Source organism: Podarcis cretensis, assembly GCF_951804945.1.
Source record: "Podarcis cretensis genome assembly, chromosome: 1".
In the NCBI taxonomy this organism is placed as follows: Eukaryota; Metazoa; Chordata; class Lepidosauria; order Squamata; family Lacertidae; genus Podarcis; species Podarcis cretensis.
The window spans coordinates 34,962,306-34,978,150 of NC_137170.1; the positions used below are offsets into that span (position 1 = coordinate 34,962,306).

The 15,845-nt window shown below is 42.5% G+C and overlaps 2 protein-coding genes across 11 annotated transcripts in view; one reads left to right on the forward strand and one right to left on the reverse strand.

The window, feature by feature from the left end:
* RALGAPA1 (Ral GTPase activating protein catalytic subunit alpha 1) overlaps positions 1-11,950 on the forward strand; it is a 129,005-nt gene extending 117,055 nt beyond the window's left edge. For 4 of the 10 annotated variants that reach the window (XM_079954057.1, XM_079954061.1, XM_079954063.1 and 1 more), the window contains 3 exons: positions 1,422-1,546; positions 8,446-8,560; positions 10,801-11,950. In XM_079954057.1, coding sequence (XP_079810183.1) covers positions 1,422-1,546; positions 8,446-8,560; positions 10,801-10,891 — 331 coding nt within the window. In that variant the 3' untranslated portion in view covers positions 10,892-11,950. Of the gene's footprint in view, positions 1-1,421; positions 1,547-2,546; positions 2,576-8,445; positions 8,561-10,800 lie in introns of all 10 variants that reach the window. The other 6 variants (XM_079954059.1, XM_079954065.1, XM_079954066.1 and 3 more) reach the window with 3 other exon arrangements.
* On the reverse strand, positions 11,248-15,605 carry INSM2 (INSM transcriptional repressor 2). The gene has a single exon (XM_079955007.1). The coding sequence runs from the start codon at positions 15,517-15,519 to the stop codon at positions 14,128-14,130; it is 1,392 nt and encodes a 463-aa protein (XP_079811133.1). The 5' UTR covers positions 15,520-15,605; the 3' UTR covers positions 11,248-14,127.
* Between the last annotated feature and the right edge of the window lie 240 nt (positions 15,606-15,845).

A 15,845-nucleotide genomic window follows, 5' to 3' on the forward strand; every position in this document is an offset into this window, starting at 1 on the left:
TATGGGGAAGGCTGTTTTTAAGTGAAAATCAATATGGACTTTTCGTTCTGAATCTGTTTTTTTTAGTACTAAGTTTTAGATATTAAAATCTAACATTGAGAGCACTGATATTTTTTAAAGATCCTGTTGGGTGCTGTTCTGGGGATTTGATTTTGTAACATGTATTTACTGAAACCTTGCTTCTCTCATACTTCCTCAAATCATTACATGTTATCTTATAAGCAAGGGTTTACAAAACCCTTAATAAAAAAACCAACAACCCTTGTTTATGAGATAACATGCAACCCATTTGAGGAAGTATGAGAAGCATGGTCACTTGTTTTAATTACTTTGCTTCCTTTGACCAGAGGTGCATTCAGAAGGTTTTTCACATTTCATTTCTGTGTAATTACTATCGAAGTGTTATCTTTGATAGTGGAAGTTGCTTCCAGCAAGAACCATGACCACCATTGGGATTGGAGATAATGCCTCACCAGCATTTGTACAGTGGTGCCTTGCAAGACGAAAAGAATCCGTTCCGCGATTCTCTTCATCTAGCGGTTTTTTCGTCTTGCGAAGCAAGCCCATTGACGGCTTAGCGGATTAGTGCTATTAGCGGCTTAGTGGCTTTTAGCGGCTTTTAGCGGCTTATCAGCTTAGCGGATAAGCAGATAAGCGGCTTAGAAAAAGGGGGGGTAGGAAAAAAAGTCGGAAAAACTCGCAAGACATTTCATCTTGCGAAGCAAGTCCATAGGGAAATTCGTTTTGCGAAGCGCCTCCAAAATGGAAAAACCCTTTCGTCTAGCAGGTTTTTCGTCTTGCGAGGCATTCGTTTTGCGGGGCACCACTGTATTCAGCTGCTGTTGTATGAGCAATGGGAAGTTGAATAATACCTGTTAAAGACTTCTGCATAAGCTGAAAATGCTGTTCTAGTTTCTGCTGTGACACTGATCTCTATTGGACAGTGGGTGTGGCTAAGCCCTTCCAGAACCTATATAAGAGTTCACTGCCTTTGGGGCAGCTCCAGAAGGGTGATATATTAGGTTATTAGTCATATAGGAAGAACTTCTGGGGAACCTTGAACTCTTTCAAGCTCAATAAAGAGTTTTAGCTAATGTATTCTAGGTTCAAGAAGATGGGTAGATCAGTACAGAAAGGTGGTGTGATACTGCACATTCAAGTGAGAGGCAAGAACATAGGGTGGGGCATTGGGATCCTTTGAATATATTCATTTAAAATATTGTATAATTACAGGGGGTCTCTCTTCTATATCAGCCTTCAGAATAGGTAGGAATAAAGCTCTGAATTAGAATCATAAAATTAATATATGCATAAATAGATTGGTTAAAAGGAAACAACGTGGTTGTGTCATTGATCAGAATGTCATGCTGGCTGCTTTATTCTGAACTTTAAATTGATCCTTAACTTTTGAATAAAATTAGCTATGAGGAAAGAGCTCGATATCTGCAAACCATTGTCCAGCACCATCTTGATCCTTCAACTTTTGAGGACTATGCAGCTCAGGTTTTCTGTCCAGCACCTTGCCACCATTTGCCCTCTGAAACCGGTAAGAATGCAATAAATGCCTAGATTTCTGTTTGAAGACACTTAAAATGCAGTATTTCTAGTCAAACTACCGATATTAAAAAAAAAAAATTATTTAGATTTCCATGCTTAGGAAGCTGCATGTTGGGCAAATACAATTGTATCCTTCGTCTATCAAATTAGAGCGCTCACCTACAACTACTCAGTTGTTGATCTATAATAAACCATCATTTTATTTATGAATGTTCCTAGATACCTTTGATTCCTCAATCTAAAGACTGATCTGTAAGCCCAGTTGATGCACTTTATCTTCAAGAAAGGTTGATTTTAGTCTTCATTTGGGAACCAGGAAAGCTTTGCTGTTCTCATCCACTTTCTAATTTTAATCTATGAATGGTTACATAGTCATTTTCCCCTATATTTTTTTTTTTAATCCTCTATATACAATGCTGCATTTTCAGTTACTAATAAAACAATCACACAGGGAGCAATCCTATGCACAAGAAGATAGCATAAAAGCAAGTCGGTGTAAGTTAGGCCGACGTAAAGTTACAGCAGATCCAAATGCCACTCAACAGAAGACAGTAGGAAAACCATTGTGTTTTATGCCAGGTTGCAAAGTCACATGACAGAGCTGAACAGACTAAGGATTTGGAGCTCTCTGGTCCCACCCCCGCAATGCCCCTTTGGGGGGACTTATACCAGCCTCGGCTCAGCCAAAGTCATCTCAGCTGTTTGAGCCCCAACTGAGCCAGGATGAGCAAGTTACGACAGCATATCTTCTGCTGAGCCAGGGTTGGGGGCTTACTGCCAGCTGAGCCTGTCTGAACTGGGAAGCAGCCGGCTGAGCCAGAGATCTGCCGTACCTGAATCTGCTCATCCCAATGACTCTTGCCATAGGATTGCCCCCTAAGAATCTAGAATAATCACTGAAGGTATCTAGAATAACTCAAGGCCTACCTGTACAAATAATTTCTTGAACTCCTGATGATTATATCATTTATTTTATTTCCCCTCTTTAGATCATTAAATATCAGTTCTTTATCAGAAGGTAAGACAAAGTGTCCAAAAAAACCCCCTCTGTTCTTATTAATCTTTTACTAAAGCTCTAAGCTTGTAACCACGTTGTATGCAAACTCTCCTGATTGCCCTTATTTTCTACCATTAAAAGAAAGAGAAATTCACACTGATTGAGAAATTCCCACTACATTTTTTTCAAGTTTTAGTCTTTACTAACCCCAGGTCTGCATGAAACACTAACACTGTGGTTCTGGGATTAAGGGAACTAATGGGAGAGACATCTGTTGAGCTAGTAACACTTGATTGTGTCTGACCTTTTGTTTCTCAGCATGAACAAATAGTACTGGGTGACAGTGGTGTGCCTTGTACCCTGTACTGCTTTTCTTTGATGTTAGCACATACTTTTAGAATTCGATATAACAGAGAAAGGAAAGGGAGAAATAACTTGTTTGTTGCTGACAAACTGTTACGCTGTCTTGAAGCAGAAATTAGAATATTACCACTGATATTACTCACCTACTTGCAATAGAGACAAAAAAACTCAGAGCAGTTTTCTTCTTCGGAAAACAATAGATGGAAATCTAGTGACACCAACAGAAGACAATTGATGCAGCTATATTTGGATTTGCACATATGATTTAGAGGAAATAAATAAATAAAAATGTTTGGGCCCCAAAGCCATATGTTTTCACTTCCTTCCAGTGCTGATCATTTTTATCTGAATGTGAACAGGAAATAGAAGCAGAGGTGCACAATAAAATGAATGCCTGAGTGAAAAGCAACAACAGCATTCATGAATAAAAATAAAATTAAGGCAGTAGTTAAAAATACTAAAGTCACACGAAAAGGTCCTAATGGTGATTTTTAATATCTTATTTTGTCTTAATTAAGTCCACCATTTGATTTTAAACAGGCAAAATTACATATCTGTGTTTTAGTGATTGTAAAGGCTTCTGACCAAGTGATATGTAGCAGAGCTAATTTTATGGTACCTGCTTCTTTGTGTATAAGGGACAGAAATATGTTTTCATAAGCTTTTGCCTTCCTCCATTAGTGAATAGAGTACCTCACAATTTATGCTCAGGTGCATATTTTCTGAGATGGATTGAAATAGCTTCTCAGTAAGATCAGTTGTAAAGTGCTGAGTTGGAGAGATGAATGAGTGATCCTCTCTCTATCTCCTCTTCAGAATTCAAGAGGTACTTTTAAAAACTATTTTTTAAAAACATTTTAACAGCTGTCTGATAAGTAATAATGATGCCTGTTGTTAAAAGTGCATTAAAATGACATTGCCATCCTGTTTTTTAAATCTTAATGTTACAATGGCTTTTGCTTGTTTGGTTGTTTTTTTATATGGAAGAAATACCTGGAAGCTGCCATCTGTAGCTGAATATTGGTATTCAAAGAGCATGGAGTACTTACACTGAGTCAGCTCAGTGACCATCGTGTCCAGTATTATTTGGAGGCAACTGTAAAGGCCTCAAGTAGTCTCTCCATTCTTGTTACCTAATATCCATTAACCAGAGATGCCAGGAATTGCATGCAGAGCCTTCTAGATGCAAAGAATTTGTGGATTCAGTTTCATTCTTTTGTGTTGACATGTCAGGGTAATAAGGCTAAAATTCTTCTGGAGGTAGTATGTTTTTATATGTATGAGAAATATTCTGTCAGTACATCTCTCCATGAATAGGGAAGTTGGGAAAGAATGTAATGTAGATCATAGTTCTAAAAAAAAATAGGTTCTTATTTTTTAAATATTTTTCATCATCTTTACATCTGCCTGCCTTTATGTAATATGCCCAATTATTTTGGAGTCCATATAAATGAGACCTAATATGAAATATGCCAGTCTCCCACTGGAGGGATCTCCAAACACTTCTTCCCCCAGACATATAGGTGCCCAAAGTTTGTCTCATCATATTAGAAATACAAACGTCGATTGGGGTGGGAAACCTGTGCAAAACAGTCAGATGTATTACAGCCTGATATGACCGTGTAACAATTTCAGATATGGTAAATGAAAGGTGTAAATTACTGAAATAAATTACTGAAACAAAGGAAGACAAATATTTAAGAACTACCCTGGTCAAATATTGAGCTATCGGCAGTGGGAAGACACTAGTAAGTGTGGTGACTCAGAAATCATAAGGGGTTGAAATTGGTTTAATGATAGATTCATGGTTAAACATCTTGGACAGATTATTAATCAGCTGCTTGGACAGATTTTATCATATAAAATACTTTTTTAAAAAAAGATGGATGGCCAGCACTATTCCCCTCAGAAAATAAAAGGTTAAAAATGCAACCCTAAAAGATTTAACAACTCAGTCCTGTTCAAAGATAAATCTCACTGTGAATTCAATAGGTTTTACTCTTAGGTAAGTGTGTATGGGATTGCAGCTTAATTAAATCTGTCGGTTGCAATAAACAGAGAAGACATTATTCCTTCTAAATTATTTTTGAAGTATGCTAAGTGATGAGTTCCCATTCTGGCAAAATTACCTGCATGCATAGATAATTTGGTAAGATTCCCCAGAAAATGAGGTGCAAATATAATTGTAAACGTATTTTCAAAGAGCAACAAAAATAACCTCAGGAATTATCACTTCATAATAATTCTAAGTATTTCTTCTAAATTGTATATGCAGATAATTATTGAACAAACTGAAAGATTGAGCTGCAACCAATGAAATTATAGGAGGGAGTGCAGGCTGAGTTTATCAAGGGAAACATCACTTTCCCTTTGTTAGTAAATATGCACAAAATCCAAGGAGGCATTTGTATGCCGTTTTTTTAAGATGGAGCTGCAACTTTCAGTACAATTAATTGTAATTAACTGTGGTTATAAACTGTGGACTACCAGCCTGCACACATTGCTGTCAATTTACCGTACAAAGGTTAGAGTAGGAACTGCTGATGAGTTCCTGTCACCAGGGAGGATGAGACAATGTATTTACTGGCACTATATTTATTTAACTTTTATGTTAACCTATGGATAAGAATAAGGATTCTGAACACCAGTCATCAGTCTGTTGGTGAACCCAGTTGGGTGGGTGGGGTATAAGTAGTACATCATCATCATTAAAATGTTGACTTCTGTATGTGATGATACGGTCTTCTTATCTATCACATAAATTGAATTCAAGCAATTTGGAACTGTTTGTAAAACAGTATTTAAAAGTGAATTATAAAACTGTATTTTGTGACCTGTCCTCCTCAACCCAACTAGTTTCTTATACAACACTGAACAAGTTACCTATTTCATCATGTATTTGAGGGTTTGGATTTTTCACCTAGCTGAAACCAAACTAAAAGCTTTTCGGCATCCAACACAATACTAAATGTTTTCTGATATATGCTGACAGTTAATTGTATCTAATCATAAGTAGAACAGACTTCCACTTGCACAGTAGGACTGCAGGCCCCTGCGTACCCCCGAAAATCTGCTCTGGATGGTTGGGAGGTGTGAGGGGCTGCAGTGGAAGGAGGAAGAGGAAGTCCCATCACTATCACTCATAATAAGTGTGATTTTTCAAGCATGTCCGAAGCAAGAGGCAACTAAGTAAGGAATTGGCAACCACTTAGCATTACATGGTGATAAGAAAAGTGTTATCAGAGCAGAGATCCATATAGCTCAGTCTGTTCTCGTGTAACTGGTCATTCAGAGGTTCATAAATAGGACAGATTCCCCCAGTCCATGGCATCGGAGATGTACAGAATATATTTCTGGTTATCGTGGTTCAAGGCCACTGATAGAGACATACTCTGTGTATTTATCTGATCCTCTTTTATGCAGTGCTTTTTTAGGGGGTGCTCAAGGGTACACAGTACTGGCACCTCCTTTTGTTGTTGTTAAAAAGTGCGGTACTTACTGTAACAACTTCATGATGAGTACAGTCACCTATTTTTCTAGAGAGAGAGAGAGAAATACTGCATTTATGCAGTATCCCCCAGCAATATTTAATCTATGCAATCTGAGAGACATCTCGTTTTGAAACCTGCTCGCATTCAAGTTTGTGTCTTAAATTTTATTTGTGTGTATGGTGGGGGGAACAGGTGTTTTCTGCCACAAGAAATGGTGAACCAATGGCATGCATCTGCAGCCAGTTACGTGAACTCCAGTGGGAAAATGCATGTATGCATGTCAAATACAAAAGTTAATCACCATGTTGGAAAAAGTTACACATGAAGTTCCTTTCAGTGATGCTGATTTTCAGTAACATTTACTAAGCAATCCCCCTCCACGATACTTGTTATAATCTTTATCATGACCACTTACCTGTCATACTTTCCTCTTATCTAAACAGCTCTGCTTGTGTAAATGCATGCATAAACTGAGCAGAGTGGTTTCTGCCTCCCTGTGGCTGGATCCAGAGCCGTTCCAGTAATTTGAATGACATAATGACAGTGGCATCATAATGGCATGGGTGCCCATGTAATCCTGGCTAGTCTGCACTATTTATTTCATCATTCAGATGTTTTAAGAGCACTGTTCAACCCAGGCATGGTTGAGCTGCAACCACACCACTTGAGTGATTTACAAATTGCACCAAAGTCTATCTTTATTAAGTAAAAGAACCTATCCTCCTTTGTATTTCAGTTCCTTTTTATATCTTTCCTAGCTCTGGTCCGTATTGTTTATAACATTCTAAATGTTTATATACTGAAACCTCACATACTTTCTTTTCTATTCTTATCCCTTTTGTAATTAGAGCTAAGGAGTGTTCAGATAGTGGATTTTATCACCTCCTTGTAAGATGGGTGGAATGCAAATATAATAGTTCTCCCCCACTTGTTTAAAACTGAAGGCTAGCAGGTGATCTAAAATATATATATTTGTCAACTTCCATATTAATCACTACTGCACTTTTAGGCTCTAGTTCTGCATTTTCATCAATTGAAGGTTTGTTTTGCATTTATGCTCATTAGTACTGACGTTAGTATCACCTGCTTTGGGATTAAAGTGAACATTTATTACATGAAAGAAACCAAAAATGCCTCACACGTGAAACAAAAAATACGAAGGAAAAGAGAAACCCAGTATTAATCTACTCACCCATTGCTATCAAACAAAACTCAGATACAGTAAGGCTGCAATCCTGTGCACACTTACATTGGAGTAAATCCCATTGAACACTGTAGGAATTTCTTCCAGGTACACTTACCTAGAATTGTGCTGCGTGTACATGTCAGACTTACCTGGCTCCTATTTTTACTAAAGCTAAATGCATTATCATTGATTTCCAGTTACTTGCCAAGTTAAAGAAATTATTCTGTGTCCAGAAACCACACTAAGTATTTCTTTAGCATTTATATTTCTTTTGCAAGTTGGTGAATTTTTCTCAGTGGAGTTTGCTCAGTGGAAAATGCTTTAGCACTACGGGAAGAATTTTAGGAAGAACTTCATTTCTTTTTCATGGGAAACCAACTGTTTCAGCTAGGAGAAGCCAACTGTTGCCATGTCATATTTTATTGCAGATAATTTTGGTAGAAATGTGTAAATGATTCACAAACAGGAAAGAAATGTTTGTGCCAGTATGGTTGTGTTATTTATAGCAATGACCCTGCTGAATCAGAACTTATTTTTATCGAACTATTTTTTTCTTTTCTTTTTTTTCTTTTTCTTTTTCTTCTTCTTTTGTAACCTGTAGCCGGTGAGTATTCTTCCTGATCGTTGAGGTTCGTTTTTTGCATACTAATGCATCCCTCTTTAACCTTTAGCATGCACCGTTAGCGACATAACAAATTCTAACTTTCTCCTTTCTGTACTCATCTGTAAATGCCCTCCAACCTCTGCTGTCCGTGTCTCATGTCTCACACCTGTTATCTTTTTATCTTTTCTCCCCCCTTTTCCTCACTTCTGTCCACCTCTCCTTCATCACTTCTTCATTCTCAACAAAGAAAGAAATGGTGTGATATTTCTTCTCCTTCCCAAACCACCACTAGAAAGCATTGGCCACTTCAAGGTAAAGGGCAAAGGCTTGAAACGGAAGGTCTTTCACGCTAGCTGTGAATGGTATGCTATGCAGAGCATCAGCAATTATTTTTTACGCTCTACCTCATCATTTGAAATCATTTGATTCCTTGTAAAACTAGAACAAGATAGAATTTATTAACATGGGGGGTGTTAAAAGACAGCCTTTCCCTGTAGGGAAGAGGACTTTTCTGCTCAGTTTTGTGGGGGGTTTTTTGGAAAGTGCAATAAATTTTCTACTCTTACGATTAGCAGAATGTTTGGAGCTGCTATACCTGGATCATAAAAAGAAACACACACATTTGGAGAGCAAAAGCAGAGGTTTTGTCAGTTTCAGAAAGTGTTTGGCCAAAGCAGACGCAATAGCATTTGAGTTATTAGATCAGGCTTATGGCAGTGTTCTTTAAAAGCAGTGTTAGACTTCTGACCCGGCCATGATGGTTTGCAGTAACCTCTTTAGGAAATCTAGCTGAGTGAAAGCAAGAAATGTGTCCTGTGATTTATATGCCTTCAGCAGGAACTCGGACATGAATGTTGCTGTTCTAACTTTGGAGATAGTGAAAACATTTTCTTAAAAGTGGTTTTCTGTATCAAAGCATTTTTCATAAAGCAGTAATAATACTAAAATACTCAGGTCATTTTTAAAGTGGTAATTTTATCCAAATGCTTCAGAAGCATTCAGGATCCAAACGGGTCGCACATGGAACAACTCAGGGATTTTTCAGAGGGGGACCTTCCCACTGCAGCCCTTCATGGCTCTGAAAATATGCCTCTTGAAGGTTAGAAAGCACCTCAGAGGAAGATTTGGCGCAGTAGGTCGTGAGGTGGCTGCAAGGGGATGGTTGGCCATTTCCGTGTGAATGTGACTTTCCACTTGCACATGGGGTTCTTTGAATTCTGACCTATGTGTAAATTTTAATAAACTGTTCTTGAGCAAAACAAAATACTATTCCTGATGAAGATGTCGTGGATATGCCCTTAGAGGAAATTATTTAATTTTAAATATTATAATAAATTACTCATTTACTAACTCAATTACAAGGGAATCCTGTTGAAATTGTTGTAAACTTTGGCCCAGTAGGACTTCTGTACTGCCATTGGCTATGAATCTGATGTTGTGTGTGTATAAAGTCCCTTAAAAGCAATTGGCTTCTGGTGGAATCCACTTGGTGCTGTTGTGATCATAGAAGCACTTTACTTCCAGCAGATGCCTATGTTAATAGAAGAGGGTGTGCTATTTCTGCTTATTCCCCCTCCCTGCTGCATCCCTCAGCACTCCCTGAAAATCAGCTCCAAGGGGGGGGGGCTTGCAGAGCAGAGTGAGCTGATGCAAATGGAATCAGCCAAAATTGCTTCCCCTCTTCCGTTATTGGACATCCGCTAGAACAAAAGCTTTTCTCTAAGGGCAAGGGCACAAACTATATGTCCAAATACATGCATAGTACTAAAATAAGGTTGGACTTTTTTGTTTACATTTACAATAGGGAACCAATGGAATGTATGTAGCTCCTAAAATATAGCTAAAGGAGTCTGAACTTAGGGCTGGAATTGACGATGTATATTTGATAGGCAACAAGTATCTGATCACAGATCTCTCTCTCTCTCTCTCTCTCTCACACACACACACAGAGAGAGAGAGAGAGAGAGAGAGAGAGATCTTTACAAATGCATACAAGAATTAATCTTCCACAGCTTCATTAATTAGGTAGATTTAAGAAAGAATTGTCTTTCCTTTCTGGCAGCTGAAGGCTGAACACAGAGCATGCTTAGGGGAAAAACACTGACCTGTTTTGCATCTCTCATAGAAGTCTGGACACTGCAATAAATCTTATCAACCTAACTCTTTTGCTGCTGTTCCTGCAACTTATTTTGGGGGGCCTATATGTGGGAAGGGTTTGTCTCAGATTCATCTTGTTCCTTTTACAAAGATACCGAACCATGTAGTGCATCCAGCTAGCATGATCTATTCACGCTTCTGCCCTGTTGAATCCTGTAGCAACTCATGTGATGAGGGTGTTAAGTAGAAAATGGGTGCCAACCTCAGTCCTGTATAGTATCTCCCCAGCCTCTTGCTGTGTCCTGACCTTCCTTCAGAGCTTAGTTAGATTTGCCATCAGCCTTCCACTCATATAGAGTGGACTGGGTTTGTTAATGATTGTAGCAGATGAGCTAGTATGGTTTCTTCTGTGTCTAAAAAAGGGGAAGGTATTTGTTGGGGACTTGCTCTTTCCTAACCACCAGCAGATTGTTCTCACATATGGGGGTCTTCTTGTTTCCCATAGGCTCCTGCCCAGAGACTCAGGCGTCCGAAGCTCCAACAGCAGCGCAGATGGACGGGCCCGATCTAGCCTTCCCCATTTCTCCCCGGACTAGCAAGAGCCGCATGTCCATGAAACTACGGCGCTCCTCTGGCTCAGCCAACAAGACCTAAGAATGGGTGAAGCCTGCAGCCCCTTTTCCTGAGATGTTTGTCTCCCCTCTGTATGGAATACTTGTCCCACATTTGTCCACTTGTTTGTTTATTTTAGAAAACCATATTGGAATTTTATTTCAAACTGAAAATACCTTGGCTTTCGTTAGAATATTTTTATCTAATTCCCTGCTTCCATAACTTGTCAGTGTAGGGTCATTTCTGCACCCGTTTTACCTTTCCTTGTGAGACCCTGTTTTAACCTCTGGGTCTGTTGCTAGCCACACCTGGGGCTGGAGACTACAGGCATGTTTCTCTGTTTTGTTGAACAACACTCTAAATAAAAAAGTATAATTTGCAAATGAATGTACTATTCAAATGAAGATGCACCTCTGGAGTCCTCTGCAAAGGTCACTAGGAGACACAGAATTATGTACAGAGAATATATGTGATAAGAATTAAAGCCCTTCAAGTAAACAGAGGCCCATCACCATCTCTCTTACTGTCATTCGCTGCTGGACAGGCACCACAGCAAGATCCCAGTGCTGAAATGCTAACAGCTTTCTACTCTCCTGCTAGTATTTGCTTTCCAGATGCGAGTTATGGCCACTGTCAGCTTTCCTCTTCCGAAAACTGTCCCTTGGTCTATCTGTAAGATATGCATACTTTCAAGCCCTTTGCCATGTCAGTCATTTGCTCTGAGCTCTGTACCATTACTGGGGAGAAAAAGGGACTGTGCCCTTGCAGCGGCAGATGTATGCACAAACACATTCCACTCCAAATTCCCACTACCCCCAGACGTATTTTCATACCGAAAAAATACAACGATGTTGTTCGCCATATTCTGCTCTAACAAAATGTAGCATGGCACCGGTACTAACTGCATGTGTAAATATCTGTCCTTCACCTGGGCAACTATAGAAATATATATTGATGTATTTGTTCACCGTGTAGTATATACAAATTTGTAATGGTTGAAAAAAGACATGCTATTTAATAATACAATAAAATTATTCTTACCACCTGTGTATGCTCTGTATTCCACTGCAAATATTGGAAAGATTGCTTAATCACAGTATTATTAGCTTCATGAAGAGAGTGGAGAGCAGGCATGGAATGGCTCGTGGTTGTAAGATTGCAAAGCTTTTACAGAAAGCTTCTTAATTGACAGTTTACAGTAATTCACAGTCCCTTTTGGGGGCAATTCTGCACATAAATATTAAGTTCTGTGATACTTCCAAGTGTATAGGATTGCCACCTTAGTCCCACTTCGTAGTTCCAAGATAATGCTTGCCTAAATCCTTCCTTTCTGGCTCAATAAATTTTGCTTAAGCGGATTGATAACGCTGTACAAAGTGAATAATTCAATGTTGAATTAATATTGCTGAAAACATCCTTGCAAAAATAATAATAATGAATGCCTGTTTGGGTTCCAAAGTAGAACAAGTTCAAATAGCTACATTATAATAGCAGCTTAAAATTGAAGCAGTTGACAATTCCTCGACAGTAAAATGTCTCTTTGGAAACTCTCTTGAAGAATGGCTTTTAATTTTTTTTCCATTAAGGTAAAATCATTATATAACTTAGTTCCTAAAAGTTAAGTATGTAGAAATACTTAACTTCTACATACTTGGTCACATAGCATGCTGTATTTTTCAAGTTTCAAAATAATTTCACTAATGTTACCCTAGTTAAAATGAAGTTGCCTTTCCGTATCTCATCTTCCATCGATCAATACTTCTGCACAACAGTTAAATCCAGCTATAAGTATCAATTTACAAAGGACTATGCAAATTTAATCAATAAAAATTGCCCCCTGTCTACAGACAGGTTTGCAAAAGTGGACTTCCAGCAAATGTATCAGTGAAGAAGTTGGAGAGGAAATTGACCACCAGAATTTCTAAAATGGTTACTAGAGTTGAAGGCTGGGGTCCAAAAAGATGTCTGCTCAAGTAATGCAGTACACTATTAGACTTGTACATTTAACAACTGATCCTTATGCGTTAGTGCAAGCTGTTTTTGAAGCTCTTTGGTTTGCCATGTAGGATGGGGGTGGCTGTTAAAAAGAAAGACTAATGCTTTGTTTGACTAATTGAACAATTTTCATGAATTTCAAGATTCATTCTGGCTGAACATTTTGGACTTCAAAGTAGCTTCCTGCTTTCTCTTTTTGTATGCGCTCCCTTTTGCATATCATATTTTTTTAAACTTAAAAGAGTGGAACAAGATGCTCAGAAAATAGGCAGAATAAACTACTAAAAAAATCATCAATCCAGAATTTAATAGCCAGCAATGAGCAAGAGCAGACAAAGGGAACTTTGCACATTGTATGTATGTATATATTTATATATGTACTTATATGTATATATAATAGGACTGCACGCTGACTTTCTACAAATATCAGACAGTGTTGTAATACAAGATACAACGAATAAAACACTTCACAGCAAATTAAACTCTTTAAACCCTCAGAGGCTGGAGAGGCAGATTCCACTAATTAAGTATGAGGGCTAACTAGTTCTCCTGGAGAATTAATATTTTTTTGTTAAATACAGTGTCGGAATGTACTTTGATCCTAGGGACAGGAGTGACCGGAATGAAATCGTTCAGGCCCCCATTTTCCCTAGACAGCTTTTACTCGCAGGCAGGCACACAGATGGCTCTAGGTTTGGCTTAGAGTACACAGAAAAATTTCTCTCCACCCCACACCCACACTTAAAGCAATGTCACATTTTTCAGTCCTGTAGTGGAAGGGGTGATTCTCACTCCGCCTCAAATAGACGGTTGGCTCGCTTTCCCTTTCGCTTTGTTGAAGTGACAAATTTTAAGTACTGTACGTGGAAACTGGATTCACAGAATATACAGTGCACTCTACCCTTTCATAAGGCAGTAAGGCTAATTTGTGTTCATACATTAAAAACGTTTGGCATGACGTACTTCTAAATTCTGGTGATTTCCTTGGGCTATGCACTGCGATTTTCCATAGGAATTACAGTTCGGATAGGATTCGTTCGGGTCTCCACCATCAGGGATTGAGGATCAAGGCTTAGGGGGCGAAAGAATTCTATCGTATAAATCGGTTCCCGCTAACTGGAGAACCGGTCAGTCTGAGCATCTGGCAGTTTCATAGTTCAAGTCTGGTAAGGAAGCGGTTCGAGTCGGTGGCACATACCCCCTCACTTGCGCACCCACCCCCCATCTAGCAGCCCGGCCTGACAGGCATCTGCAACAGGAGCACCTGCCTATTCTCCGACGGGTGGCACTTATTGATGTGCCGGGTGAGGCCGGGCGAGCTGAAGAAAGTCGAGGGGCAATGTTTGCAGGAGAAGATCTGCTGCTCGCCGTGCGCCATGCTGCCCTCGGGCTGCCCCAGGGGCAGCAGCAGCTCCTCCCGCACGGCGTGCCACAGTCGGTGCTTGTCCCGGATGTCCGCCGAAGGGAAGTGCGCCCCGCACAAGTGGCACGGGAACGTGATCTGCTGCGCAGGCGGCGGGCTCCCGCCGTAGCCCAGCGCCCCGGGGGCCTGGTGGGTGCCCAGGTGCTTCCGCAGGTACGCCTGGCGCCGAAAGGTCTTGTGGCAGTAGGGGCACAGGAAGAGCTCGCCGCCGGACGCGCCCAGGCTGGCTCCGTCGGCGGCGCCCGCTTCGCCGCCCGGGCAGAGCTGCTGCTGCTGCTGCTGCTGCTGCTGCTGCTGCTGCTGGGCGGCTCGGGACGGCGGCGGGGGCGGGTCCCGGCAGCAGGAGCTGTCCGCGGCGCCGTGGTGCTGATCTGGTCCGGCCTGGCCGCGGCTGTTCTCTTTGTCCTGGGCGGGGCCGGGCGCCGAGGGCGGGCGCGGCTTGTGCCAGCGGCGGTGCGAGGCCAGGTTGGCCGGGCAGCTGAAGATCTTGTGGCACTCGGGGCAGCGGTACTCGACGCGCACGATCCGCGAGCAGCGGTGCTGCGCCAGCGCCAGAGGGTCGGCGTAGGGCTCCTTGCACAGCTGGCACACGAACTCGCCCAGCAGCGGCGGGCCTGCCCCGCGGGGCCCCTCCGACGCCCCCTCCGACGCCGCCTTGATCCGCAAGCCCAGCACGGGCGACGTGGTCACCTCGTCGGCGAAGCTCAGCTTGCGCACGGCCTTGGGCTTCTTGGCCGGAGGCGCCTTGGCGCGGGGCGCCCGCTTGAGCGCCGGGTAAAGCGGCGGCGGCGGCGGCGGCGGCGCCGACGTGGCCGGCAGAGAGAGCGGCAGTGGCAGCGGCAGCGGCGTGCGAGGAAGCAGAGGCAGCTTCTCCGCCGCGGCCAAGGCGGGCCCCGCAGGGAAGGACTCCGCCGAGGCGGGAGAGCGCGCGCAGCGCTGAGGCTCTCCGGCGGCTGAGGCGGCGGCGGCGGCGGCGGCGGCGGCGCTGTCCGAGGTGCCTGCGCCCCACACGGCCGCCAGCGGGGCGTTGGGCTGAGGCAGCAGCTGTTGCTGCGGAGGAGGCTCGGGCGAAGGCGCCGGGACGCGGGGCGCCTCCTCCGCGGGGCCGGGCGCGGGGGGCAGTCCCGGAGGGGGGCGCACCCGGTAAGAGCCCCCCGGTCTCCTGCTCCGCTTGACGAGGAACCCCCGCGGCATCTTCCGCGACGCCCCACGGCAGCGCTCCCTTTCCACCGGCGGCTCCGCGTGCCCGACGGGAGTTTATACCTCAGGCACCTCTGGGGAGCCCGCGCGTCATCCTCTCTCCGGCCCAGGGCTGCCAATGAGGAGTTGGGAAGGCGAGGGGAGAGGAGAGGGCGGGGAGGGGGGGGAGGGAGAGGACTGGAAAAGGCGGGAGAATCGGAGCTGGGGGAGGGGAGGGCCACTTTCCCAGCCGGCGCCAGGAGGTGGGGGTGGGGCCGTTTACCTCACCCCAGGTGCCTGGCCGCGCCGAGCTGCCCTCTCGGCCCGGCGCCCTCCCTTTT